Genomic DNA, 27,950 nt, shown 5'->3' on the forward strand with positions numbered 1-27,950 from the left:
TAATGTTCCTTCCCACAAAGCTTAATTCATATTTTTAGGTAAACATGTAACAAGCTGAAAATCTGTTTTTGTGGATTCATGTTCCTCCTCAAGCACACAATATAACAGAAGATAATATCTGTAACAGAAATTTCACAGGTATCAGACTCGAAATGACCTCAGAAGACAGTAAACGTTACGCTGAACTTCTGAAGGTGCCGAGCACACAGAAATCAAGTGAGTATCAAGTCTTTTGAAAATCAGACTATATCCAAAAATTGTTCACAGACAACATCTCTGCAGACAAAAAAAAAAAAAAAAAAAAAAAAACTCTCCTGATACAAAACATACTGCTACAAACAGGAAAAATCTGATCAAGAAAAGCAGGCAGTTCTTCCCATACACAGAAAGCGACACAGATCATTAAGTTATCTCCAGAGTTTTTATGTGAAACCATATACTTTATACTACCAAACCATATACTTTACAGAACCCAATCTGAACTGATCAGGTCAAGGTCTTAACTCAAGCTCAAGGCTTTTAAGCTTTTCTTAACTCAAGCTCACGGTTTTTAAGCTTTTCAAGCTTAAAGAAGGAGCCACTGTTTTACCAACACCAGGTGAGCACAAAGTCTAACCCTCGACCACCTTTCTTTGTCCCAGGAAAACAAACCAGGAAACTCAACGGATCTAAAATTAATCAATAGCAGGCGAAATTTAGTTTTTAACTGCGATCACTGATCCAGTTCACCACCCAAAAGCACAAATACGGCGCCAGCCCGAGCAGGGGGCTGGGCATGACCAGATGGGAAAGGGATAAACTGCTGTTTTTGGCAACAGCACTGGGCTGAGAGAGTCACAGAACTACGCTCCACACAGCACGATCCTCTCCTGTGTGTATTGTTAAAATGAACAAACAGACTCAGGACTCACCCAGAAATTGGTCCATCTTCTTGCTTACCAGTGGTGTCATCTGCCAAAACAATAATATTGAAAAGAGAAAGTTATTCAAGTGAAACGGGCCAAATTTACAGCACAAAGAGTGCTTGGGGAAATACCTATCCGTGACAATGCGTTATAACCTTAATTAACGTTGTAAAACGAGCCTCAGTAAGAGAGCAGCTTAAAAAAAAACAAAAAAGGACAAAGTTTACGTGCACAAGCGAAGTCGCCGCTGACAACTGAACTCCAGGCACCTATCCCGAAAGCGGCGGGAGAGGGGGAATACGGGCAGCCCCCGCTCAAGGGCCTGGCGGGCATGCGAAGGTCTCCAGAGAACTTTAACACCGGGGGGGGGGGGGGGGGTGCAAAGCTCTTCAGCTGCGGAGTTTGTGAGAAAAACGAACCCGCCTGGGGGGGAAGAAAGGAGGAGGAGGAGGAGGGAGAGCCGGTGCCGGAGCGCCCCGCGGGCCCGGGCGCTGCCCCCGCCGCGGGGCTCGCCAGACCGCGCCGCGCCCCGCCGCGGGCACGGCCGCGGGCGGCGGCGGCACCTACCCCCGTAGAGCCAGTGCTCCTCGTCCTCCTCCGCCTCCAGCGGCGCCGCGCCCGGCCCCGCGCCCGCCGCCGGCGGCTCCAGCTCGGTGGCCATGGCCGCCCGCCTCCCCCGCGGCCCGCGAAGCAGCGGGAGGAAGGCGGTGGGGGGAGGGGGAGGGGGGAGAAGCGGCCTCCGCCGCGGCCGCCCCGGGCCCCGCTAGGCTGCCGCGGCGGCGCGGGGCGAGGCGCGCATCCGCTGCGCTCGGCACGGGGCGGGGAGGGCCGCAGCCGCCGCGCCGGGCCGCGCCGCGCCGCGCGAGGGGCCTCGCTAACGCGCCGCCATTGCTCGCTCTTCGGCTCCCGGCGGGGGCGAGACCCCCCAGCGCGGGCGCGCAGGCCGCCGCCGCCGGGCCCTAGCGCCGCCCGCTCCGCCGCCACAAAGGGCGCCGCGCGCCGCGCCCTCGGCGCCGGCCGCTGCGCAGGCCCGCGCCGCGGAGCGCGCATGCGCCGCCAGCGCGCGCATGCGCACGCGCCGAGCGGGAGCGGGACGCCCCCCTCGCCCCCCCTCCCCGGCGCGGCGCGGCCCGCTCGTCCCGCCCGCCGGAGCTTCTACACGGCGCGTACCCGGGAGCAAGTTACCTCCGCAGCATCTCTTCGGGGCGGCCCCTGCCGGCCTCCGCCTCGTCCTCCTCCCCCGCTGTCTGCTCCCGGCGGAGAGAGGCGCTGCGCACGCGCTCGGCTCGCCGAAGGGCCTGCGGCACGGAGGGAGCGGGGCCCGCCCGGGCTGCCCTGCCCGCAGCTACCGCGGGCCGCAGGGCGAGCCGCCCTTGGCCGCAAGGCTGCTAAGCACCGGCGGCTGGAAACTCCTCTTGCTGGGTAAGAGAGTCAACTGTACAGGTTTTTTCAGGTGACTCTGAAACACCGCCTGAACCCTACAAATACCCCTTCAGAGCTAAAACGACAGAAATCCCTTAGAAAGAGACTGGAAAGGAATTTATGGGTACTTCGGGGGAAGAGGGAAACAGCAGTTAAGCTAACTGGCTTCTCAGCTTTCATTTCACACCTTTGCTCTTCCTAATCCATCACAAATTAAGATTTGTGTAGAGCGCCTCAGTGGCTACTGGCTTCACCCTCCACTGAACTGTCTTTTCAAGGTAAAACCCAGTTTGTCCCTGGTGAAGCGTAAGTAGTAAGGTTGCTAACTGAAAAGTTCCCAAACTGCCTTCCCGTGGTAGAAACAGGAGCCAAACCCCAAGTTTTCTTTTCTTACTTTGCTACTAGCTTAGGCAATTAATATCTCATAAATCGTAACAGAGGATTAACCTGGTGACTCAACCCAGTGTTCCTATGTTTGGCCTCACAACCAAGCAAGGTTTTCTAAACTTCTCACGTATTAGCAGTTACGTACTGAAGAGCAAATCAGTGGGGATGCTCCTGCATTTCTTCAAAGAACTGAGGACAATAACTTTTGTCAAAAACATTAAACATACGTATTTCAGGAATGCAGTATTTTCCCCAGGGGGTGAGCCAAGGGCTTTAATTGCAAAAATTGCAAGTCCTGCCTTCGCCAGTACAATATTTGCCCATTAACACTCAAAATGCTGTGCTGTCTTACAGTTCTTTGTTTACACCAATAATTTACTTCACTAATACACACTATCCACGCTCAAGTTAGGCTCCCTCTAAGGTCCTACTACAACAGAATTGGGAAAAAAAACCCACTTTTCTCAGCTTTCTGATGTATGCATCACCAAACTCCAAAGAAACATCATGGATGCTCTAGATACCAACAGAGCCCTGCAGCAAGAGACCTCTGTGAAAAATCCTTAAAAAGAGAGGGTCTGCAACCCAAGCAAACAAGTTATCTGCAAGACGAAGTACGAAGATCATTCTGCAGTTTTCTTTTTGGGAAAGACTTCACAAGTTTTCCAGTACTTGTTCTTTGAACTAGCCAAACCATACTCAAAATCCCAATGCAAGCACAAGATCTGGCCGTGTCAGAAACATAGTATTTAAAGAAAACCCACCAATATCCCATTCCACTCACAGCTGATCAGCACACAGGTACAGGAAGAGATGCAAAGGATTGTTTCCATAAACACAGTGCACTATTTAAAAGGTTTTCATCTTTAAATTTAATTAAAGAAAAATGTCTCAAAGTGATTAAGCATGTCTGACTTTCAGCTTTTTAATGGCACATGCCAGTGCAGTAAGTTGTAGATACAGAGCTCAGTTAGAGTTTTATTTAAAAAAAAAAAAAAAAAAAAAAAAAAAAAAAAAAAAACTTTTCAAGGTGTGAGGTCCTATTAAAAAAGTGGCTGTTCACTTGTAAACAGAAAAAACAATTAAAAAGGATTTTTGTACAACTTAAACAAAACCACTTTTCTTAAGCAATACAAGTTACAGCTTCATAAGTACACCAACAGCAGAAAAACAAAAAAATTGCAGAAGAATGTATTGTTTACTAAAAGGATGAACTATTTACACTGAATATTAATAGCTTGACATTTTTATTGCTCCAATGGTAGTGTGTTCACAAGTAAGTGTAGTAAAATGTTATAGTGGGACACTAATACTCATATATTTATGTTTTGGCATATGGAGGGTTTTTTTGCCCATCAAGAAAAGCATAGGAACATTTGTATTAATGAAGACTACACTAGATTTAGCAAAAAATGTTTTGTTTCAGTCATCCATATACAATCAAATCCACACTTCCTAAATGTGCCTGTATGAGTCTTAAAACATACCTATTTTTTTCCTCGTACAGTAAAACAATTTCACAGATGCAAGTGGAAAAATCAGTAGCTTACAGCTTTGCTACTCCACTCTTCCAATACTTTAAGACACAAAAACATTCTAGATACAAAACCAAGTACTTCCTAAATAAAAACGAGAAAGGAAAATTAAGTGTCAATATGCTTATGTGAAAAATTAAACACTGATTAGGTAGACAGTATTTCCATATCTGCTTTTAAAAAATTGCCACAAACTCACACTAAAATACTGTTACTAGTTCCCTTTTCTCTTCACCTAGTATTTTGTCTTGGTTGGAACCAGTCAAGGCACTTTCTTTACCATTTCTACTACACTTTGCTAACATTAATCTCTCATATTGCTAAGAATTCTCTCTCCAATTAACAAGCATCTTTCATAAATGGTTTTACTAACTCATGCTGACTTCTTACTCCTAAAATGAGTTTTTAGTCTTAAAAACAATATAATTATCTGCTGAATGTTCTTATAATAAAGCAAAGGACAACCTAGGCAAAAGAGAACCTGTAGGCAGAACATAGTGCAGCAGAGTTCACAGCAGTACTTAAAGCTACCTTCATCTTCAAATGAGCTATGGAACCTGTGTCTTTCAGATGCAAATAGTACTGCATGCTGGGTTTGCATTTTAATGTAAATCTGTCTAGTTACTAAAATATGGAGCTTGCTAAAAGCTGCTATTTTGACTCTCAGATTCTTTATGAGTTGCTTTATGGCCACAAGATTAGATGCCTATTAAAACACAAAAAGAAAAGACCCTTTCATGTGCTGAAGATTATACACTTCATAATGTAGCATAAAATAACATTTATAGAATTTATGCACTTAAATGTAAACCTTTTAAATTTGTATCCTATGAAATACACTCCTTAAGTGTGAAAGCTTGGGGTATTCTCTCAGCTTGGCACAGCATTTCACAGAGGCTAAACAAATCAGATGGCGATTTTGAATATGATGAAGTCAGCCCAGACTCTGGAGAGGATTTCTGTTAGCAATGAGACCAGTGAACTGTTCGGTATTCAACACTGGCAATTAACAGAACTCTCATTCAGCTTGCCTGTTCTCTCAATTTGAAAGGAATTTTGAAAACATAGTCACATAAAAGAAGAAAAATAAGAACCTGCTAAGATTTTTTTTGACTTTCTTACACAAAAAGGGAGTGATTAACAACAAAGTTCTGGCATAACAGTAAGAAAGTTCCATCATTCCAATTTAGCAAAAATAATTAAGCTACACTCCCTTTATTTGCTGCCCAGGAACTTACTTTTACAGGAAATGCAGATAGGATTGGATGTGCTATTTCCATTTTGGACACTATTTTTGTACCATTAAGCATATTTTCTGCTTCCAGTTAGTTAAGTCTCATCCTAAGAAATAAATACAGTGGTCTACACTCTGTACGGTTCTGTGATGGAAATCTGAGTTGCAAGGCATAGCCAAGGTTCAATTTAGACACCACAGTGTTATATTCTTTAAATTATGTTATGAATGCAACTGAACATTAGTTGCCACCCATCTACTAGTGTCAAATGAAACCTTTGCACTAAGCATACAGATTTCAGAGTCTGAAGCATCAGTCCGATTGGAAACTACTGCAAGCTCTGGAGTCTTGATATTCCTCAGCTGTATAGTAAGAATGACAAGACAATTGATTCAGGACAGCTTGCATGAAACTAGCCTTGCCAAAACACTGTGTACTAGGTATCTTGCCTACTGCAACTATTAGAATGCAAGGGTTTTACGAATACTTTATTTTAATACAATATTGCATACTGAAAAGATGCAAGTACATTCAGAGCAAATCCTAAGTCAGCATGAAACTGAAAAACTTCAGATGGCGTTGGAAGGAGTCAAGTTGCTACAAAGAAATGCTTGGACACTTACGACAATATTCATCACAACTTACAGACACTAAGTCACCTGCTGTTTTTCTTTCGCTTTTCATTTCTAATTAGAAAAGGGAGGGATCTTGCATCATTTTTTCATTGCTCACTATTATGAAATGGTCTTGCTTAGGCCAGATGGTCTAGAAAATCTTTCTACAATAACTTCCTTTTCCAAGATCAGGAAAACATGTAAGAGTCTAAAATACTTGTGAATTCCACAAGGCATTTGTGACTGTGCAGACTGTTTTTGAATGTCATCCACCAAAACATCCATGAACCCATTCACTTCCTCCCATCAGCATATTCCAGAATACTACTCTGCTTTAGGTAAAATTATCTCCACTAGAAAAGATGCAGTATTACTTTGCTCCATTTTTTTGCCTTAATAATGAAAGTATCTAATTATGAAACATTTTTCTTTACTTAAAAACAAATTCAGATTGACATTCATATAAACCTAATTTAAAAATAGGCTTTAGGATATTTTGACAACAGCAGCTGTCACCTACTCCACAAATGTGATTCTCTCAAAGATGAACAATATATAAGATTTTATTTCAGGTCCTATAGATGATACCTGAAATTAAAAGGAGAAGAAACCCCCAAAACTCAAACCGGAAATGCTATGCATTTTTCATCCATTTACTAAACAAAGTGCAACTGAGCCCTACATACTGATAGTATGTACAAATTCATCATGGCTTTACCATAAAAACAGCATGTGAATGGGTCTATACAATAAAAGGGATGCTAACAAATGTAATGAACAAAACTATGTAGAATTGTTGGCAATGGAATAAGTAAGAGCTATATTACATTCTGTAAACCTTGGCATACCACACTTTACATTATGCAAAGAGTCAATATTTACAAGTCCATAGTGGGGTGAAATAATTAACCCCCTAATGTAAATGATGATTTTGCAAAGTGCAGGACAAAACCAGTGCTGTTAACTGCAAGTCCTATGCAAGCAAGTTATACTAAAATCATTTCTACTAGAAGCTTACCTGGACGTTTCTACTGAGGATTTACAGGAGTGCGACATTTAGGATGAAATACAGTATGGCATGGCATTAGGATGTATGTTTAAGGACAGCAAATATAGAAATTAATAAGGCAGCATGCTCAGAACAAGTTTAAGCAGCACTGATGTTAGATCCCTAGTGGCAACTATATCGGTTATTGTTAATGTTAAAAATTCAGAGTGCAACATAGAAGCCTCATTTAACATAAAAAAATGTGCAAATTGTTCTCTTCTTAAACAAAAGAAAGTAACATAGCAAGGAAGATATTCTACTGAAGAACATTTTTAAATCACAGCAAAGTAGACCATCTTCTTTCCAAAATCATCTACAAGGCACTAAGGGTAGAAAATGACAGGTAACGTGAAAGACCAAATGCTGTTCCTCAGTCAGGTCGAAATATGGGATATTTTGGTAAGAACTCTATTAGTATTACCTGTTGAAAATGGGAAAAAGACAGACAAGAACAAAACATAGTAACCAAAATGTTAAAATCTGTAGTGTAATTTCCATGCAAAATTATCTAGTACCTAAGACTAAACATATCTGAGCTCTTCACTAGGAAGAAAGAGTTTCCCAGGATAACAGAAGAGATTTCAGTCATTTTGAAATACAGGTCTTACAGGCGCTCAGCATTTTGGGGGTGATTTCTCTCCATCTAGGAAATATTTATAACCATACATGAAAGTGGGTGGGAGAACAGAAGGACAACATAAATACTTTCTTAAATGGATCATCTATCTTGAGTAAAACTCTCTGAAATTCAGAGCCAGTATTAAAAAGAAAAAAATACACACCACACACACAAAACTCCCAAAAACAAAACCACACCTGACTATAGTTCTGCATCAAGTATTTTTAAATAACTTGTAATTACTGATCTATCAGGAGGTGGTAAGTATTAAGAACCTGTGGACTTGTGTGGGCATCACACCAAAGCATGAAGTTACAAGCAGGTCTCCCTCATTTCAAATTTAAGATCAAAACAAGTTTACTTGCAGTGCAAATGTAGAACTGCTATGAAGACAAAGTATGTTAGCAGTCACAATTTCTGAGTTTCAATATATGCCATGGTTGCTCTCATTGGCATGTACCTGTTAAGGCAACTCATAAACAAGACTGCACATTTTACTGAGAAATTTAAGACAGGTGAAAATTAGGTAAGTTAAGGTCTTTCTCTGTAGAATCACAGTAATGCTGAAAACCAAATAAGTTACAGAATTAATACTTACATACTCCATCATATTGCTAGTTTCACATTTCCTCTTACTCAGCTTCCAGTGCAAACCAAGCTAAGAAAATAATTATCAGAGGATTAATGTGTAAAACAGCATTGTTTTAAATGAGTTATTTAACATAAGCATATACCAAAATACTAGGATCTGGACACAAAGGTTTAAGATCAGGACCGGATATAAAGTATAGAATTATAACAGGACAGTAAAATTCCTATACACCAGTTATGCAAAAAACTTACTATTCTTAAAACTGAAGAAAACAAGCACTCTAACTTTTCTTACCTTATGATATAGTCTGTTATTTTCCCATTCTAATAACTTCTGAATTGATCTTCTAGTCTAAAAAGTAAGTCAAAACTGTATTATAAATGATTCAGTAGCCAGCCTCATCCAGAAGAACTTTACTATTATATTTCTGGCTTAAGATTAATTTTAAATAAGTTAGTTCTAGAAAAACAGAATCAAGCAAAAGGAAACTTAGAAATGGAAGTCCTACCATGTCAACTACCCATTCCTCAACGTTGTAACTTCTTCAGAAAACAAAACAAAACTTTTTTGTTAACTTAGGACTGGAACTTTCCAAATCCTCTTTCAATTATTAAAAGGTCCTTCAGAATTTAGTAATTTTGTCTACCAAGGACAAGCCAACAAAACAGATTCTCTGATCTTCTCTTGGACAAAATAGCCTCTCTGTGGATAGACTACTGAACACAAGTAATCCATATAAATGTAATTTCCAGCTTTGGCTAATGTAATTCTCATCTGAATCCTGGGGAAAAAAAAATCAAGATCACAGAACTCCAACTTATAGTAAACAGAGTCTGTATTTTCAACTCTTGGATATTAAAGTACATATGATCTTTGTGTTCTGCTGTCTTCACAAGCTCCTTTGTAAGCTCCTTCTAGTCAGAGCTTCCACAGTACTTACGTGCAACAAGATCATGGCAAATATCGACATACAAAAGGGAACCTCTGAATATAAGATACAGTTCCTTGATCAGCTTATATCTACAATAGGGATCTCACTGTGACAAAAAGCCCACTCAACTAACAAGCCATTTCACTGATGGTGGGACTGATGGTGGGAGAGGGGAAGGGTTTTTGTTTTTTTTTTGTTTTTGTTTTTTTTTTTTTTTTTTTGAAGAGTTTGAGGTTTTTAAGGTCACAGAAAAACCACTCTGATTATGTGCTCTAACTCCTGCATGGTATGCCACGAACTCTAGCCACCAATTCTTTTGTTCAACCTAATAATGGGAGGTGAGCTTAAACCTTTTCATTTTAAAAGATACAAAGATATCCAATCCTGAGTCAAAGATTCAGTAGTACAGAAACCACTACTACTTTGTTGTTTTCTTTTTTTTTTTTTTTTTTTTTTTAAATCAGCAACCAAATTATCCTCATGGTTAAAAAGTACGTGTTTCCTGTTCCAGCTGTCTGAGTTTCATATTCCAGCCTTGGATCCTGTAATGTCAATTTTTGTTAGATGAGAAAATTAAGAATAAACTTATACATGTGATTAACGTGATCAAATGACTTTTTAATGCAATGTTCAATGAGCCAAATAGACGCACTGTATTTCACTGTACAGCATTTTTCTTTCTCCAATTTTCAAGTCATTTTGCTGTTTTCTCTGAATCTTCCCAGTTCTTTAAATATTTTTAATTACAATGATTTTAATGATTCTGAACTAGAAATACTTCAATATTGGTCTTAGCAGTGTATCACATAATGTATGTCTACACCGCAGTGCTGTCCACAGAAATCAAAATTAGTTTGGATGGGAGAATAACTACTAACAACGAAACAAATGTTTTCTATGCTTTTCAATATGTGTGTGGGTGTGTGTGTGGGTGTGTGTGCAGGTGTGTGCGCACATCCAAACATATATACAAGCACATCCAAAGTAGTAACATGAGCTTCCCAAATCCTGCTTGATACACATTGTTTATACCCTTGAGAATTACATTAGCACTACAATATCACATACATATTTATTTGTATATTCTAGCATAAGAATATTAAAAGTTTCTACAGATTTCAAATATTCCATCTGTGTATATGAAGTATGTTCCACTGCAGTAAGAATGTATATAAATGCAGCTAAAACGAGGAAAACAAATCTTGTAACATTTTAATGATACAAACCTCAGCATTTAGCAGTTTAACAAATTAACACATAGTGCTTTCAAGTGCTAAGATTTCAGCATTTTGTGGCCAAATACTATCTCCTCTAAAGTCTCTGTAAAGTTTTGGTCTCCACTGTAAAAAAAAGCAAATTACCTGGTTTTGGCTCTCACCACTCAAAAGAGACCCAGATTACAATAAAAAGGATTCTACAAAATCTAACCTGAAGAATCTGTATGAGATATATTATTTATCGCTTTTACAGGAATGCTTCACTTGCCAGTCAATGCTACTGATATTTTCTTGAGCAAGTTGGAAAGCTTAGCAAAATACACTTCTGTTATCTTCTGTGAAAAGCACTGCCTATTCCTTGTTTTTGCTTTCAGTTTGCATCCTTCAAGATAAGGAACTCAATGGCAAGAAGTATTATGCTTTAACATATTTCTACCTAAGATCTTCTCCTATACTTAAGCTGACAAGTACGAATTCTTTTTTCCCCATTTGATGCTCATACTATTACTACTTATATTTCTCAGTGGTAAGGTTTTATAACTACAAGAAACAAAACGTACCGTTGCAAAGAATGTTTTTACACCGTTGCCACTTACGTATTTCTAACACCTTTGTCACTGTGATAAACCAATTCTAAATGTAAGCCACAGATGTAATTAAGATAATGTTTACTTGATCCTGTTAAAGTGTTTTTCAGGATTATTATTTTGGACTCGATTATAAAGGTTCCTCAGTGGAAAACTGAGGAAGTAAAGGAAGATCTTAACGCTCTCAGAATGGAAAAATCAAAACTCTGATCTTAAGAGAAACAAAACAATAAAATATGTCCAAAACTACAATTCAGAACTACTATGGTACACGTTACATACAACGGTTATTTCTACTTTCAGAAATAAGTATCTCTGAGAAAAACAGAAAGGTAATTTTCACTTCAGTTAGGGCAATATTTGAACATCTAGTTCCACACTAATTTAATACAATACCTATAGCTTTATAAATCCTGAAAGTTCAGAGCATCATATATTCCATCCTGTTCCTTGAACTGAGATGAGATTAGCCATACCTAGCCTATCAATCCCATCGGCAATTCAGTATCATTTACTTCATTAGCAAATGTATTTTTCTAAGGTAAAAAACAGAAAAAAAACAGAACAAGCGTTTGAATGCAAATGAGATACAGAAAAAGGTTTTGAAATAGGGAAGATACTGTTAAACTTTATTCTTTTGCAGTTACTGGTAACATTAAATAGGAAGAAATAGGTACTTACTCTTTTGTTAAGACACACTACAGGCCACAGGCTACAGCCCAGTGTGCAGCAGCAGCACAGACAGCCACAAAGCAGCCATTTTACATTAACAGGGAGATTCTTTCTTAAACATGCATTCACACGACTGATGCTGGTCTTGAATTCCTCTGGGGCAACCTGCAATAGAAGTGCTGAAATTCAATGGAAAGATATTATAGAGCATTTTCTTGATAATTGGCTCTTATTGATTTAAAGGTAAATGAAACATGCCATTATACAATATGACACAATCTTCCAAAATACTGCTCGGATAGTTATCATGAAAAAGTACTTTCTTTAACGAATTCATTTATGATACACGCTTTGCAAAAATAATATATATAATTATAAAGCTAAACGTAGTAACTTAGATGAATAGCCTTATCCATATTTATTATGCCATCAATAAATCAATCCTACCACTAATGTAATGGCCCCAAACCAACCTGGAAGTGGGACACAGACATGCAACATATGCACCGACAACACTGACCCCCACCCTCCTACCCCCCCCAAAAAAGAAGAATGAAGGACATCTGATCTAACTGGGAATGTAGGCAGCTTTGTAGTAAAAAGGTTGTGTTGCATCACACAGGAAAAAGGAAAACACAGTCCAAATCTAACTTCATACCAGTGCAAGCCTACAACGTACCTGGGGTAAAGGTGGACCTCTGTCCACAGATAATTTGTGGAAACGGTCTACATCAACATTAGGCCACAACTGTAGTTGTGGTTCCTTCCAACATAGGGAATTCAAGAAAGGCAAACACTGGATTACATTTAAGGATTAAGAAACGCATCTTGTACAGGATTATGAACAAAACCTACTGGCAAAGCATCCTGCAGATTAGGTATATGAGACTGAATTATTAGATTCAGCAAATTCTAGTTCAACTGATTTGCTTTTATAGCACAGCGACATTAAACGGTGAGCGATTAGTTCAGCACAGTCTACATTTACACAGCCTAGCTGGGAAGGATGCCTTGCTCTGCAAGTGTTTAGTCTGAAATACTTTAATGGAGCTTAAAAGTGGATATACAGTGTTTTCTGAAGTCTGTGCCTCCTAAGAGGGGCACTGTGAAGACTGATTTGTGTTAGCTGAACTAACAGCTGGAATAGTTTAAGATGACAGTACCCTGATTTGTTTGTCACCACCTTTCTAGAAGAGGCAGAAAGAAACATGCACTCATGTGCTGTTTCAGGTTATCATCCAGTATTTTAGTGCAAAACCATCTTCATCACCGGCTGGAGTCAGAACATTCGACTGCGATCACAGCAGATAAAGTGTAAGCACACACCTCTGTTCCACCAATTCCATTAGCTGAGAAATAACCTCCAAAGGGCAGAGGCACCCTGAACATTTATATCCAATTTTCCTGGAACTCTTGTGCAAACACAAGTATTACCTTAACAAAATCACTAATCGTTCTAGGAAATTTTAGTCCAGATGGAAACTTTACAAAAACAGATGTAAAAAGATGCAAAATTAACTGTTTATAATTTCATAAAGTGAAAATACAAATAAAGTGCTACTACTTCAGTGACAAGTACTAAGCCTTGTACTTTCACTGCTTTGCAAGACCTCTTCTTTTTATTACAGTCTCACCTACTTATGTGGGATGAGAAAGCTTTCAACAGCCCGAATTTCTAAGCATGAAAAAATTTTACATCATTTACCTGTAGTTTTGGTGCAGTGTTGTCTGAAACGTCAAGTTTTCTTTTTTGGGGTAAATTAGACAATATATGACATCATAGTTTTGACATTTTATCTGCTAAATTCTCAATTTAAAAAATAAGTTTTAAAAAACAACTTTAAATGAAGGCATACTCAGAAAAGCTTTCTCAAAATAACATTTTCTATATATAGCCACTGCAGATTCACAGTAGAAAAGTGCATGCTCTGTCAGAAATAAGCTTCTCCAATGGCAGCCTGTTTCATATAAAAGAACGAGAGCATTTAACTATCCACATGCCCTCAATCCCTCCTATCTCTACAGAAGAGCTACTGGACTCACTACTGAGAAGCAGTCTAAGCACATCTTGTATTAGCCACTCCACAAAGGATATCAGCTCTGCATGGATGATCTAAATAACTTGAATTCAACAAGTCAGATATGGACTCATGGTATTAAATGCAGCTTGAATCCAAACTCTAGATTGTGTTAATCAGATCCAACTTTTTCAAAGAAAAAGAAAAAAAAAAAAAAGAAAAAAAAAAAGCTTTTTCCTAATCACTTGCCATGTTGAAGCAAAAAAAGACAGTCTGTATTCAAAGCTGTGCAACTGCTACACAATCCCTCCAACCAAGTCCAACTCATTTGATTTTGCAAACAACCAAAAAAAAAAAAAAAAGTGACAGACACCTTTCACCAAAGAAGACAGACCAGGGGAAAAGAAGTTGAGAGGACCTGATTCTGCTACCTCCACTTATGCACAAGAGCTAAATTCAGTAAAACTTTGCAGGAAAGGGATTAAATAAATGCATCTATTCCCTAGCCATTCAGCTCACCATGCAGTAGTCAGAGGTCATTCGGGTTTCTGCACAAGCCAGGTTTACAGTTAATAATACAAGAACATCAATTAACACTGATTATTTTATAGTAGGAATGAGTAAGTACTCAGCAAGTATTTCAACATTTGGGTTTGTTTTTTTTAATTAAAAACAACTAAAAATATGGTATAACACAAGCAAATCAGAGATTTCTTTTTTCCAATACTAAAAACACTTCCTTACAATTCTTCTCACATTTACAAAATAGAGCAAATTCAAAATTCACTTTAGACTGTTTGGAGCATCAGCATTTAAAATGTATTTTATACTGGATGTCTTATGAAGGTTAAGAAAAGAATGATTAAAAAAGAAAGAAAGAAAGAAATCAAAAAGCCCAACACAAATTAGCAAGAGGAAACAGAGACACCCCCATGGAGTGGGATGTCCTGAATGAACATAAAATAATCATGTTGTAATATGTGGAAAACAAGCCTGTAGTTGCATGTGTTTGAAACAGAAGATTTTACAGATCTCTTTGCACATGTCAGCTCTTATATCTAGGATACTACAATCACACACGTGAATAAAACTACTTCATTTTCACCATGAGAACAAATTCTGTGGTAAAGATTGGGTTGGTGGTCTGCAGTCTGAGTAACACTGAACAGACATGCTTCCAAGGAGATCGGGATTACGCATACTAACAAATGAGCGTTCTTGACTTTTAAGGAAGTTTACATATGGCTCTGTATTCTGAGCCATATATACAAATGGCACCTTCTTTGACAAGACTCTTGAAATTTGTACATGGATCATCCTGTTTATTTTAAAGATAAAAATAAGGCCTTTTTAAACTCTATTAGTACTTGTGCAATAAATTCCACTAAGAAAGGAGAACATTCCCTTTTTTATTGGTCACAAAGTTTGCTGGACAACAACGACCTCCCCTGCCAATACAGCTGAGCAAACCTACCAAAAAGAATGGGGTTGCACAGCACACAGCTGAGTTTAATGTGAAAAAACTTGGTTATCAGTGACAACATGCAACATGAAAAGAAATCTGCCAGATTCTTAGATCTCAGATGGCAAAAAGATAAGTGTGTGTTGGGGAAGGAGGAGGGAAGGAGGGGAAATGAACATATAGGACCAAGACCCTGGCATGGTAAGACTCCCTGTTTCTGTTCACTCTTAGAAGAATCATTTTTTTTTCTGCTTTAGGGCAACAGTTTGATGCTACTTTATAAGACCATTATTAAAGTACTCTCATTTCTACATAGAATGGCATGGTAAATGGTTAATTTTGGATGCTACCAAGCAGCACAGAGATTTTTACTTCAGGTATTTTAGTGTTTACAATAATACAGTATTACGAAAGTGCCACATGTTCCTGCGCTTCCTGTGCGGAGAAAGGTCACTAAGAAAGTCTAGATTTGAATTTTGTAAAGTCACTTAGAGAGTTTCTGTTTGGATCTTGAAAAGAAAGAGATAAGTACATAGCTCCTGGCTGTGCAGTGCACCTTCTAAAGAGACATTAGCTCCTTTCAGGTCTTAAAAGGGAGGAGAAAAAAAAAAAGTCCCAAAAACATAAAAGGAGAGGAAGGAGTGTCATAGTATTTTACAACAGGATGCAAGTGAACCTACAAACACAGGAAGAGAGCAAGTAAAGCCCAGCAGGCCTGATCTTCCTCCTTCAATCATCATGATCACAAACCCTATCAATCACATGTTGCAATGGGATCACAATGCCAAGAATACATTTATGGCTTGCACTTCCCTGCACTGCACACTAATCTCTGTATAGGACCCTCACTGTTTTAAGATCAGGGCCGGAAACTCCACTTTCTTCCTTGAGGTTCACTAGTTCCATCATCTTCTTGTCACCTGAAGCAGTGTGTGCTTTGTGTCACATAAAGCTGTTTTAAAAGTGTATTTTAAATGCTTGTTTCAAGAGATCTAATAACCTTGTAAAACTGTAACATGCAGAATTTAAACTTAGACAGAATTTAAGTCTAACCAAGTCCAATCATGTTATTCCAAGATATACATCACATCTGTGTTAAGTGTAAGTCAAATCTTTTATTATTATTATTTTTAAGAATCAACTATTTCAAAGCTCATCTGTCTTTATAAATCAGCTGAAGCTTGCTTCTCATCTAGTAAGATAAATATTAAGTTAACCTAGCTGAATTAGCTGGGCCTAATATCTGACCTCTCCAATATTTCCCTTTTCTTTATTGTTTTATTGTCTATGTAACTTCCTCAAACACATACATCTACCTCTCCCCCCCAAAGAGCAACAAACATCTTGCTTAAACATTTAAGATGCACTTATGTGCATTCTAGCTGCAGACAACAAATCTACAATAACTATCCAGAACCCATTAAAAAATTGGGAGATGAAGAGATAGGAGAGATGGTGGGGAAGGCAGAATATTTCAGATAAAAACAAATTAGTGCAAGGTGTACTGTAGTCCTTATGCAGATAGGCAAACTAAGGGTCAGGAAGCTTAAACAACTTTCCTAAGGCTATACAGTGGTATAAATCAAAAGTTAGTGTTTCTGGAAGAAAAGTGCAGCTAGTTTTATCCAATTAATTTGGATTTAAATGCAATTTATTAAAAAGAAAATAGTCTCACAGAGTTATCTATCAATCACACCTAATGGCTTTACCTTTTCTACTCCATTAACAGATGGGATATATTATCCATATCAATTCACAGTGGACAAAGTCATTTAATGTTATTGAATGAGGCATGACATTGCTTTATACTAGCCATGTGTTAATGCAAGTTTACTGTAAACTTTTTAATCAAAAAAATAGTACTTAATATAAACAGTCACTATGTTGAATTGTGAATTATTTACAGGGTATTTGAAGAGTACTTTCCTGCTAGAACTAATCGACTGAGTTTTCATTTTCAGTAGGGATAAAGGTAATTGATTGACTGCCATAACCAGTAGAAGCAGCAGATTATTCATTTCTTGCAGTTCATGAAAGCATTAAAAAAACCACCACCACCACACAACCCACAAGCTTAGCTTTTAATGTCCTTGATGACACTACGTGACCGGCAGCAAGAATTGGTGTTTTCCCCTTAAAGAAGTTAATTTCCAAAGTCTTCTAACGAAAAAGAAAAACCCTCTCGAATCTTTATGTGAGAAAAAAGGTAACGGGATATGAAGATTCTCGGTAGAAAAAGCATAACTATAGACAGCAAATCCATGTTTTGTGTGATTGATGTTTCACAGATCTAATCTGTGACAACAAGAAGGGGAAATGTCAGGCAGAAGTATTGCTAAATTAAGTCCAAGCAGTAAACTGAACTTTAAGTTAAACTTTTGCTACATACTCTGTGTTAAAAACAATTGCTTGCTATCCTTTTAACACAGAAAACAATCAAGTGAAAAATATGACTGGTATTGAGGTTTGTATTAAAAAGCATTTTTTTTTAATACAAACATTTTAGAGATACAGACAGAGAAATGCAATTATCTCATCAAATTAAGTTTTAACATTTCCTGCTAGATATTTTTTTAGGCTTATTTATAGAAAACTACAGCTTGATTAAAAGATGATAAAAAATGGTAAGATAGTTCCAAAAAGTCATTCATGTCTTTTCAGTGATCTGAAAGAGTTTCTTAGAAAAGAATATGCCTTTGACATGCAAGGTACTTAAACACAGATGGGGTTATCACTAGCCTTCAGATCAGACAGTATGAAATCAATAATATTCTTCCTTTTTACTTCAGTGAGATTCTGAATCAAGGCCAGAGCTCCTAGGCTGTCTTTTAACATCCAGAAATTCCAAACAACTACCTGCTTTTCAGTTGGACTGCTGTCAAGCAATGCTGGACAAATTCAACCTGGGAATTTTATCATTAGACTCTGGAGTAAAAGTGAAGGGGGGAAAAAAATAAAAAAAGAGATGAACAGACTTGCTGGAACAAGTAGACATCACCCAACTGCATTTCAATATATTGCTAATATGGTTCAACTGCTACAGCAAGAATCTGCAGAGACCTGTGAAGTCTCTGTATGGTATGTCATTAGACACAGTAGTAAGAGTCAAATACCTTTTTCCTCACAAACTCTGGAAAACATACACAGAGGGGCTATAAAATGAAACAAAAGAAATGCACTAGAGTGAAACAGATGAAAGAAAACATATTGAAGTTTTCTTCAAAATAAAACTAAAAAACAATTATGAAAAGCATTTAAAGCAATTTTGTTACAAAATGTCATTGATAAATGGCTATGAATTAATATTTATTGACTAACCTTGCACTTACAAAGAAAACAGGATTCCAGAGAAAGCAAAGATCACTGAAAATTTTCAGAAGAGAACTAAACAAATATATTGGTGAATATATACTAAAAAGCTACTTAATTTTTGATTAGACATGTAACGCCATAATGTCTTGCTCCTCAACACTACGGAAAACAGCTTTTTCCTCCATAGAAGTGTCCAAAAAATAAATTTAAAGCTTGACAGATATTAAACAAAGAGATCTAGTATCTGAAGTATTTGAATTCATACAGCTGCCAGCACAAACTCTAGGCATTTATAAACAAGGGTAAATAAGCCTTGGTTTCACATATATTGCTTGAAGAAAACAGTATCACGCCACCATGAGTTTTTCTGTGTTTAGAAGATCAGTAATGATAAAAATCACTGCAAAATATTTTTCTTGTTCCTTAAAAAAAAAAAAAAGAGTACACTAAGGAATTGGTCATTTACCAGCTAGTTCATACAGGAGAGAGTTACTTAATCTTCAGTGCAGTACTGACCTGCAACGGATTTTTGTCTGGATTCACCAACATGTATTTGTAGCACAGAAACCACTGAATGCAACGTATCTTTCCATTTAAAGGAACAGTTTAATCTCACACTTACCTTCCCTGTCAGAATAGAAGGAAATTCTGTGTCAAACTTGTTGCTCAAGCCAAACCTTGAAAACAAAAGAGACAAACAAGATATATTCCACCTAACTTATTCTGTTTCCCTTAATAAAATTATAATAACTCTTGTATTTTAAAAAGAAAAATGTCTTTATATAATATAATCTTTTACCTTTGCATTTACATCATTTCATCTGCTTCCAGTTTATGTAAGATCTTGCATATCACTCATAAGGTAGTTAATAAAACAAAGACCCCAGAAAAGAGAAATATAGCTTCTTGCCTTACTTCAATACCTTCAAGTAGCTAAAAGCACACACACAAAAAAAAACTCTTAAATATTCCTGGAATATTGCCATATGGCAAGTTTTACTCTTTCCTTCCTTACAGAAAAAAAAAAAAAAAAAAAAAAAAAACCACTCTAGTTGCACTAATTACACTGATCCTTTTATTCTTATTTTTCTTACTCATACAGTTTATTCATATGTAATAAATAAGTTTCTTAAAACTAGTTTTATCTTCTTTTTACAGCATTCATAACCATATATCTAAATAAAACACAGCTTTGGCCTGAGGTAAACTATCTCATGTAAAATGTGTAAAAGCCTAAACATAACAGTTCAAGAAAATTAAACCCTAGGTATCACACTGAGTAGTGGTTCTTCAGCGTTCTTGTGACGAGCATCAGGTAAACCTTTATTAAAGCCACTGAAGACTATAGGAAGCTTAGTATTTTGCAGAGCTGAGAAACTTTGCTGAGAAATCTGTTACCACTAGCTCCAAACATACTGAACCAATTCGAAGTTTCAATAATCTAGTTCCACAGATCAGCAGGACACTGGATAGTGCAGGCTGACTTAGCCCCCCCCCCCCCCCCTTATTAAAAAAAAAAAAAAAAACCACTTCCTTAAACACATGTCAAGGCAAGGGGTTTACTAAACCCTGGCACTAATCCCGCTAGCTTGTGTAGATTCACAGAACTATATGATCTTCCATCTTCTCCACATCTTTAGTCTTTCCAGTCCAGTAGCATAATAAAGTTTAACTGTAGTGAGCCATTGGCATTTGAGCTACTATGTTTCATGTTGGAACAGAACTGCTTACTGTGTGCCATATTAAAGGCTTCACCATCACTCTGCTCAACTGTCTGAACATTTTTGTTCAAAAAAGGGGGAAAAACAACAATCAAATCACAGCCAAAAATAAAAGCATGAACACCTTTTGTATTGTTTGTTTATTGTAGAAACTAATCTTTTGGGAAGACAGTATTTGCTTTGAGTCCTTAATTTGAAATTGTACAAATACTAACATTGCCGAAATGTCACCAATCCCCTATCATTACATCATATATACACATTCATGCATACACCGTAGTAACTCAGACATCCAGACTTGGCAATGCAGCTTGTTTAGAAGCACAGACAAGCATGTAATTATCCCCAAAGAAGAGAGAAGCATAATAAAAGAACTTGTGCTGTCTTTAGAAACCTACTAAGCTAATTAAAATGTTTGTCAACAGTACTAGTGAAAAAGTCTAATTAAGTACTTCAATGGCTAATTTAAGTCAAAGCATACTAGACTGCTAGTTGTTTAGAATGTTAAAACAAACAACCCAACCAGAAGGATAAATACTCATTTAAGCGTTTTTGAGCCTTTGTCTCTTAAGCTATTCTAAATACTATATCTGTCATTTATCTGCATTGATTTCATTCAAAACATTTTCACTGAAAAATTTTTAGAAGTACATGCAAGTGAAACATGGCACAGGCTACAACAGGTTGAAGTGAACTTGAAAGCCATGATATTAAATAAATTTGTAGCACTAAATTAGTGCTACAAATATAAACAGTAAAAAAAAAAAGAAAGAAAAAAAAAGAAAAAAAAAGTAAACACGAAGGTTACTAAAATATGCACATTTTCATTTTCTTTCAACATAATCTGGCAGGTTGGTCTCCATTTTCTGTAGGTTTTAAGATAGTATTTCATATAACAAAACTTGGAAAATTTTACTTTTAAAGGAAGCTTGACAAAAATGAGGTAGCCTTTTCAGTCTTTAAAAATACAGAAAAGCCTAACAATGATACGAAGCACATATACAAGCCTGTTCTTGAGGAATAGTGATCTTCTAACTGTCAGCAATGAAACTATTTGAAATGATCACAAAGTTTTAGCTATCAGGAAATGTAAATAGTGAACTACTAGAAAGTTCAGGGAATACTGCAGAATTATTTACCATACCCACATAACATAAAGCTAGTTGCACTGAATTGAGCCAAAGGTCCACCTAGCCCAGAACACTGAATCTTGCAGTGGCCAGTAGCACATGCCTAAGAAACAGCAAAATAAAGGTCCAAGTGTTAGCATATGCTAGCATTTCCTCAGCATACTCTAACAATAACCTTCAGCAATTTGTGGTTCAAGAACTTCTTGAGCCATAAGTAGTACCTTTTATCTTAATGATCACACACTCAGTAAAATTCCCATTGCAGTACCAATCTCCCCAAAGAATAAAACAGATTAGTGTTTGCTGATTTAGAGCTATTAAAAACATAACAAAAGCACAAAATATTTTACTAGGTTAAATTTGAAGGCTGATAAAGTCCTTAAACACATTTAAAGCCTCGAATTTCTAACAGCTGCCGAACATTCTGTTCAGTTTAACACACATCCAAGAAATCTGAGTTACAGAGGTGCACGTATTTTACACTAACACCTTCAAAATGGCTAAAACAATATTAAACAATGAAAATAGAATTATGCATCTGTCATTATACATCCTAATAGTACATATTTAGTCAGCATCACTGATGGCCTTTAGTATAGCCTCACTAACGTGTTTCCAGAAGTTTTACAGGCTATCCTCTTGATGATTTACCACATAATTCCGACAAAATTAAACTCCCATCAGCTGACGGGAGGAAGAGATGGTGTAAGGGGAGAGGAAGGGAAGATTCAAGAACCCAATAAAGAGAGTATTTTTAGAACAATAATTAAAGCAGAATGTTGTATACAGTTCTAGAGCTATGTAAGCAACTTTGAAAAAGCATTTAAGTTGTAATAAAATATTCAAAGTGAAAGAAGTTAAGACCTGACACCTTGATCAAAAGAAATAATTTCTTAAGACTTTCTACAAGAGTCTAATCCACAGCAGTAACTGATCTGGCATGATTTGGCCTATTAAGTCTTCTAACACCTACTAGGTTAAAAAAAAAATCACTATATAAAACCCTGGTATCTGTCCTTTAAATTATTTAAAACACCAGTCGATGACCACTTATTTGGGGGTTATTTCTCTAGGTCCTCAGTGAAAGGTCTAATTTAGAAATTCAGATAAGTTATCTCTATACTTCAGTTGCAATTTTTTCTCTGGGTGAAAAATACCTCTAAAAGCAAGTACAGTTGCCTATAAGCACAAACACTGGGATAGAACTAGGAGAACCTCAGTTTCTAGTTTTCTCTCTGCTTTTATGTATGCCATCAGACAAGTCTCATGTTCCCTATTTGCAAAATGGAGAGAATACAGCTTATCACATGCAGTTGTAATAGAGATACATTTTAAATCTCTCAAAAATTGAAACTCATTTGCAATCATAAGTTGCAAATTCCTGCTGCCACAGGTATCACAATATCTAATTCCATCCATTAGTTTACAAAGTATTATATGGAAGTGAGATGTCTTGTTCCCAGAACTGAAACAGCCAGGATTTGGTAAACATTTTCCAGTATTCAGAATTACGTAGTATTTAGAAACATTTAGAGGTTCTTTATCTTTTTCTTCTTTTGATTTGAAGAGTCCTTCATTCTTGTTTATTCTACCACTGTGTTTACAGATAGTAATCAGGCCTATTAGACTACAGGAGCTAAACCTGTTTCGTCAACTCTCATGATAGGCTTTCCATCCTCCTTTCAATGTGGTTCCTTTGTCCGTTCCTAATCCAGTTTAAGTTTAACCTATCTTGAATAGATGAACTCAAATTCCACATGCTATTCCCATAGGAGACATCAAGGCTTTTTACATCTCCTTAAATATCTAGTATTTCTCTTTCTAGTCTATGAAACTTTCCACTGAAGCCAATACAACTACTGAAGAGCACTGCAATCTTACTCACAGATAATGTTTTAGAGAATTAATTTTTTTGATAGCTAAGGTCACTTACTATTTTAATCATGTGGAAGATGTATAACTTTGGGCTAATCAGAAGACAAACCCCCAAATGTCTTCCTATCACAACTGAGAATACTTGGCTTCTGCCTGACTTTCCTAATTCATGATGATATGCTCTTCACTAGCACCTTGATTACAGATCCCTGGACCACTCCAAAAGACGACATAACAGGGGAGAGAGGAGAGGAGGGAAAAAAGAGTTAACTTCTACCCTAAACTATTCTATCCTAAACTGTGATTTCTGTTTAAATCTTAGTAAACTGAAAGATGTCCATTCACATTGTCTTAATAATATGGAAAAATGATAACTCAGAAAAATAACAAAATTAAGAGCCTGTTTACTGCTCTGTTTTTAAAAGTTATTGTTGTTTTTTTGGTATGTGACTCAGTCTTAACCAAGAATGTTTATGTTGAAATACTTGGATATGCCACCAGAATCATGCCAACTATGTAAGAAATGGAGAGCAATGGGCAATTTACAGTTCAGAAACAATGAAAAAGGCATTTACTAGGTCCCAGTAATTTCTCTGTACTAAAACTGAAAGCTTGGTGAAAACAATAAATATGACTGCTAGTTATTTTTTTTTCAGAGCAAGAATCTTCTAGAATGAAAAATGCACAGAACAACATAAGTTCTGCTACCTGCTTTCATCATCTCTTTATTAAAGTCAAAAACAAACAAATACACTTTACACAATTAGTCTTATCATGCACAGGGGTAAAGGGTTAGCAAAACAGTCTGTGGAAAAAGCAAAATCCTGCTAAAAGCCATTAGAAGATTCCTGGCATCTATATTTAGTATAGTTGAATACTGCAGTATAACTCTATCAGGTTCAGCTCAGAGACAAGGTCATATGAGTAAAAATTCTCATGCAAGCAACTAATACATTGTTTGAATCTATTAACTTGGGAGTATTTATAAGAAGACTGTACATGAAAAGCTTGACCAGAAGACAACACTAGAACTAGAGAATTACCCCTTCTCTATACATCAAAAACATCCAAGAAGGCTAGTGTCAGAGGAGGAATAAAAGACATCTGAAACAAAACCCAAAGAAAACAATGGATTTTCTTTCTTTCTCTTTTTATCTTTTAATGCCTTGCCTTCTCCCCCCCACCTTAAAAACAAAAAAACCCCACAAACTAGAATGTGTCTCACTTTTGCCAGGACACAGGACAGAAATTTTATCAGTGACATTCCAGATGGGTTCAGAAAACAAACACAAGTTTTACTGGATGACGTATTTCACTTCAGGAACTAGAGCAGGTTGCTTCTGAAGCCAACTGGTATCAAAAGAAGCATTTTTGTAATCAGAAAGTGAGTTTCAGAACTGATATACAGTAACCATAACCAGAAGTTCTTTAAAAAGCAAAACATCCCTCCTTTAATAAGGATGTTAGGTTATATCCTATACTGCCTAGTGTTTATTTGCACTTTTTTAATAGCATCCACTAACTGTTTTTATTGCTTTAAGGAGATTTTAAAGATATCGTGATCTGATAAAAAAGTGCTGTCTTCTACTGCCTTCCTAGGAAAGCATATCTGTCACAGAAAGAAAGAGGAAAGTGAGGGGAATGGGAATTCAGTTCTGGTAGTTACATAGGCATGTATGCTAGCACATGATTCTCGCATCACTTACAAATATTGCTTTCTTTTGATGAAGACATCATTAATTGACCAAGTTCTTGGGATATGCTCCTGCCCATCCCCAAAAGATGTTGGAGCCAAGAAGCTTTAAGGAAGATCACTAATACACAAAAAGCATGACAGCAGACAAAGCAAATGGGTGGGTACAATCTTTCAGTTTAGTGCTTAAAAACAGGTAACTAGTAAGAGGGGTTTATGGTATTCTGATCACTTTGCTTGTGTTACATTCCTCCTCAGGTTAAATTGCATGCTATTTGGGATCAGGGTAGAAGGAAATTCCATCAAACAAGCAAGTACATTGCGGTGCAGCAGAAAACTATCCACTGGCACTAGCTCAATGCAAACCTGATTTGGACTTACATGATGGGCACAGTATCAAATCCAACATTAGTTCTCTTAGGATGTGAGAGCCTTCCCCACCCAGTGCTTTTGCTGCAGATAGCTAGATCACACTGCACCTATTTACAGAGAGAAACGTGTATTCTTTTAAGCAGTCCAAAGATGGATCCTAAGCAACAAAAGCCTGATGTATCTCTACAATATAAGAACGTAGATGACTCCTTCCCTGCCATGTTAAAAAAAAAAAAAAAAAAAAGTAACAACCAACGACTTGTTATGGATGTGCTTTGTTACATTTCTTCACTTGCAGGAGTAGGAATATTAAAAATAATAAACAAGCAGTCATTGCATATTGGGTGACACTGTCTGATTGCCCTGTGTTCCAACTGTACAAATGAGCAGCAAACACTCAGGTTTAAGTTGCATTCTGATAATAAAAACACATAACCTAAATCTAACTCATAAGCAAAGTTTGGAAAAAATAAACTACAGCACAGCCATACGTCTGCTCTGCAGTGCAGTGTGGGGACTAAATGGCTTAACTAAGACAGAGAAGGAGAAATAAATTGCTTAATGAATCTGCTGAATAATAAAATTGTTTGAGCATACACGTAAACCATCAGCTGATGCTAGCGTGGTGCGGTGTTAACTTTCTAAGAGAGCGTTTGCGATCGAGAGTACAGCGGGGGCTGTCAGCACTGCTCCCGCACGGAGCACAGAACTGAACTTCCCTCGTTCATTCGTGACTTCGGGTCGCCCCGAGCTACCGGAAAACAGGAAGTTTTTCCGCCTTAACACGTCAAAGGCGAAAACGCCTCACGCCAACCCGGCAGCGCGCAGGGGCCGGGGCAGCCGTGCTGCGGGCACCTGGCGCCTGCGGGGCGGAAGAGGGACGGGGCGCGGTCCCGACGGCGCTGCCTTCCCCCGCGGCGCCGCGCCGGGCTCCCTCCCTCCCTCTCTCCCTCCCTCTCTCCCTCCCTCTCTCCCCGGCGCCTCAGCCGTGGCCGCCGCCGCGCCGGCCTGCGGCCGCCGCTCCTCGTGCCCGCCGCCAGCCCCCACTCCTTACACGGTGATGTGCCCGGCGCCCCGTACCGCCACGGGGTCCGGCGCATCTCGGGGCCGCGGCAGCTCCTGGCTCCTCACTACCGGCTCGGACTCCTCCTCCTCCTCCTCCTCCTCCAGCTCATAGATAGTGTCGAAGTCCGCCATATTGGGGAGTAGTACGCTCATCTCAACCCCTCCCCCCACGCGGCCTCCCCGCGCGCCTGCGCACTGCGCCCTGAGGGCGGCGCCCCGCGTGCCACGGGCGAATGAGGCGGGCGCGCAGGCGCAGCGGCGCGCGAGGCGCGTGCGCGCGCGAGCGAGAGCGGTCGAGCAGAGCGCGGCCGCCCGCCCGCCCCGTGCCGGGGGGGGGCGTTCCCTCAGCTCAGCTCGCCCCGCCCAGGGGCTGTGGCACCCCGGCGGCTGCCGCGGTCCCTCGAGGGGCGGGGCGGGGCGGGGCGGGGCAGGTTGCGCCCGGCCGCACTGATAGAGGCGCGCGCCTTTTCCCGCCGTAGCCGGCGCCGCGGGGGGGGGGGGGGGTGGGTGGCGCGGCCGTTGCGGCCGTTGCGGCCGTTGCGCTGCGCTCGCCGCCCCTCCCCCCGGCGGGCCGCCGCTGAGGGGGCGCCTCTGCCGCCGCCGCGTCTCGCCCGTCAGGCGCCGGGGCGGGTCGGCCGCCTCTCGGTGTCGCCCCTGCTCCAGGTGCATCTCCAGGGGCTTATTTAATAAAACCGCTTGGGTAGTGCCGGCCCGTGGTTTGTGGCTCCCGCTCGCTTAGCGGCGCTCGTGTGAGCAGCAGGATTTTAGGCAGAGGGCAGCTGTTTGGTGGCCGAAACGAAGATGAGAGAAAGGGAGTGATTTTAACCACGAAGTCGGTGGCTGGTTGAATTGTCCCAAGCGTGAAGTGGGTTTCTGGAAACCGAGCTCAGCCCTAAGCAGATGTAGGGGGTGTTGAGAGGGAAGAAAATGCATATGGGGCTGAGAGGAATCAGAAATAAAAGGAGAAAAAAATCTGGGAATAGATGAGGGCAGTGAAATACCACACACAAGTGTAAATGATTGCTAAGGTAACTTTAAGCATGTGTTAGTCACCTACTGCAAATCAAAAGTGAGCTAAAAATGTAATGGTGGTTTTTAGTATCAAGACAAGAGCCAGAAATAAAATCCTGAGAGAAAAAATTGTTATCAGTTTAAAGGCTATAAAGTAGCATGTTGGATCTGGTATCTGGCCCGTGGAGGTCAAATCTGAATTCCTGTTCCACAGCTACGGAAAGGAAGGAAGTGTACCTTCCTTCATCGTCTGTTACAGGAGGAAAGAGGAAGATGGGGTCTCCATTCCTGTTCACTGTTGCAGGGAAAAGGCTTCCCTTGTAAATTGTATTTGCTCTTTTTCAGGACTTCCTAGGCAACAGCAAGGTGCAGTTGGCCCAGTTGTGAAACTTGTAGCTGCTGGCAGCACAGTTCTGAAAGCAAACTTGTGAGAGCTGCAGTTTATCAGTGTCACATGCTATTACTTCACCATGCTATCCATCTTACGTGGAGATGCAGGTAAACCATTTTCTAATGACTTGAAATAA

General features: G+C 39.1%; 2 protein-coding genes across 3 annotated transcripts in view; both read right to left on the reverse strand.

The window, feature by feature from the left end:
• Nucleotides 1–1,671, reverse strand: part of LOC134145131 (pre-mRNA 3'-end-processing factor FIP1-like) — a 28,778-nt gene extending 27,107 nt beyond the window's left edge. The window contains exons 1-2 of the mRNA XM_062584335.1: nucleotides 1,473–1,671; nucleotides 912–951 (exon numbers count right to left, since the gene is read on the reverse strand). Of these exons, the coding sequence (XP_062440319.1) occupies nucleotides 912–951; nucleotides 1,473–1,566 (134 nt within the window). The 5' untranslated portion in view covers nucleotides 1,567–1,671. The remainder of the gene's footprint in view (nucleotides 1–911; nucleotides 952–1,472) is intronic.
• A 2,273-nt stretch (nucleotides 1,672–3,944) lies between these two features.
• On the reverse strand, nucleotides 3,945–26,565 carry CHIC1 (cysteine rich hydrophobic domain 1). 2 transcript variants are annotated; one of them, XM_062584972.1, is made up of 6 exons: nucleotides 26,402–26,565; nucleotides 19,179–19,233; nucleotides 11,774–11,929; nucleotides 8,652–8,708; nucleotides 8,364–8,423; nucleotides 3,945–7,567 (listed from the first exon to the last, which is right to left on the reverse strand). In XM_062584972.1, exons 1-6 carry the CDS (start codon nucleotides 26,563–26,565, stop codon nucleotides 7,517–7,519), a joined length of 543 nt encoding a protein of 180 aa, XP_062440956.1. In that variant the 3' UTR covers nucleotides 3,945–7,516. The 2 variants fall into 2 exon arrangements, with proteins under 2 accessions (XP_062440956.1, XP_062440957.1); XM_062584973.1 differs by lacking the exon at nucleotides 8,652–8,708.
• Between the last annotated feature and the right edge of the window lie 1,385 nt (nucleotides 26,566–27,950).

This window comes from Rhea pennata, chromosome 11 (genome assembly GCF_028389875.1).
Source record: "Rhea pennata isolate bPtePen1 chromosome 11, bPtePen1.pri, whole genome shotgun sequence".
NCBI lineage: Eukaryota > Metazoa > Chordata > Aves > Rheiformes > Rheidae > Rhea > Rhea pennata.

Bases quoted from the DNA above. Each gene is read 5' to 3' on its own strand.
- CHIC1 (XM_062584972.1), bottom strand. From the start codon at position 26,565: ATGAGCGTACTACTCCCCAATATGGCGGACTTCGACACTATCTATGAG. The intron at 8,709-11,773 runs GTAAGTACCTAT...CTTACTTTTTAG, and splicing joins TAGTGTGTCTTAACAAAAGA to ACTAGAAGATCAATTCAGAA. The intron at 8,424-8,651 runs GTAAGAAAAGTT...TTATTTTCTTAG, and splicing joins ATAACAGACTATATCATAAG to CTTGGTTTGCACTGGAAGCT.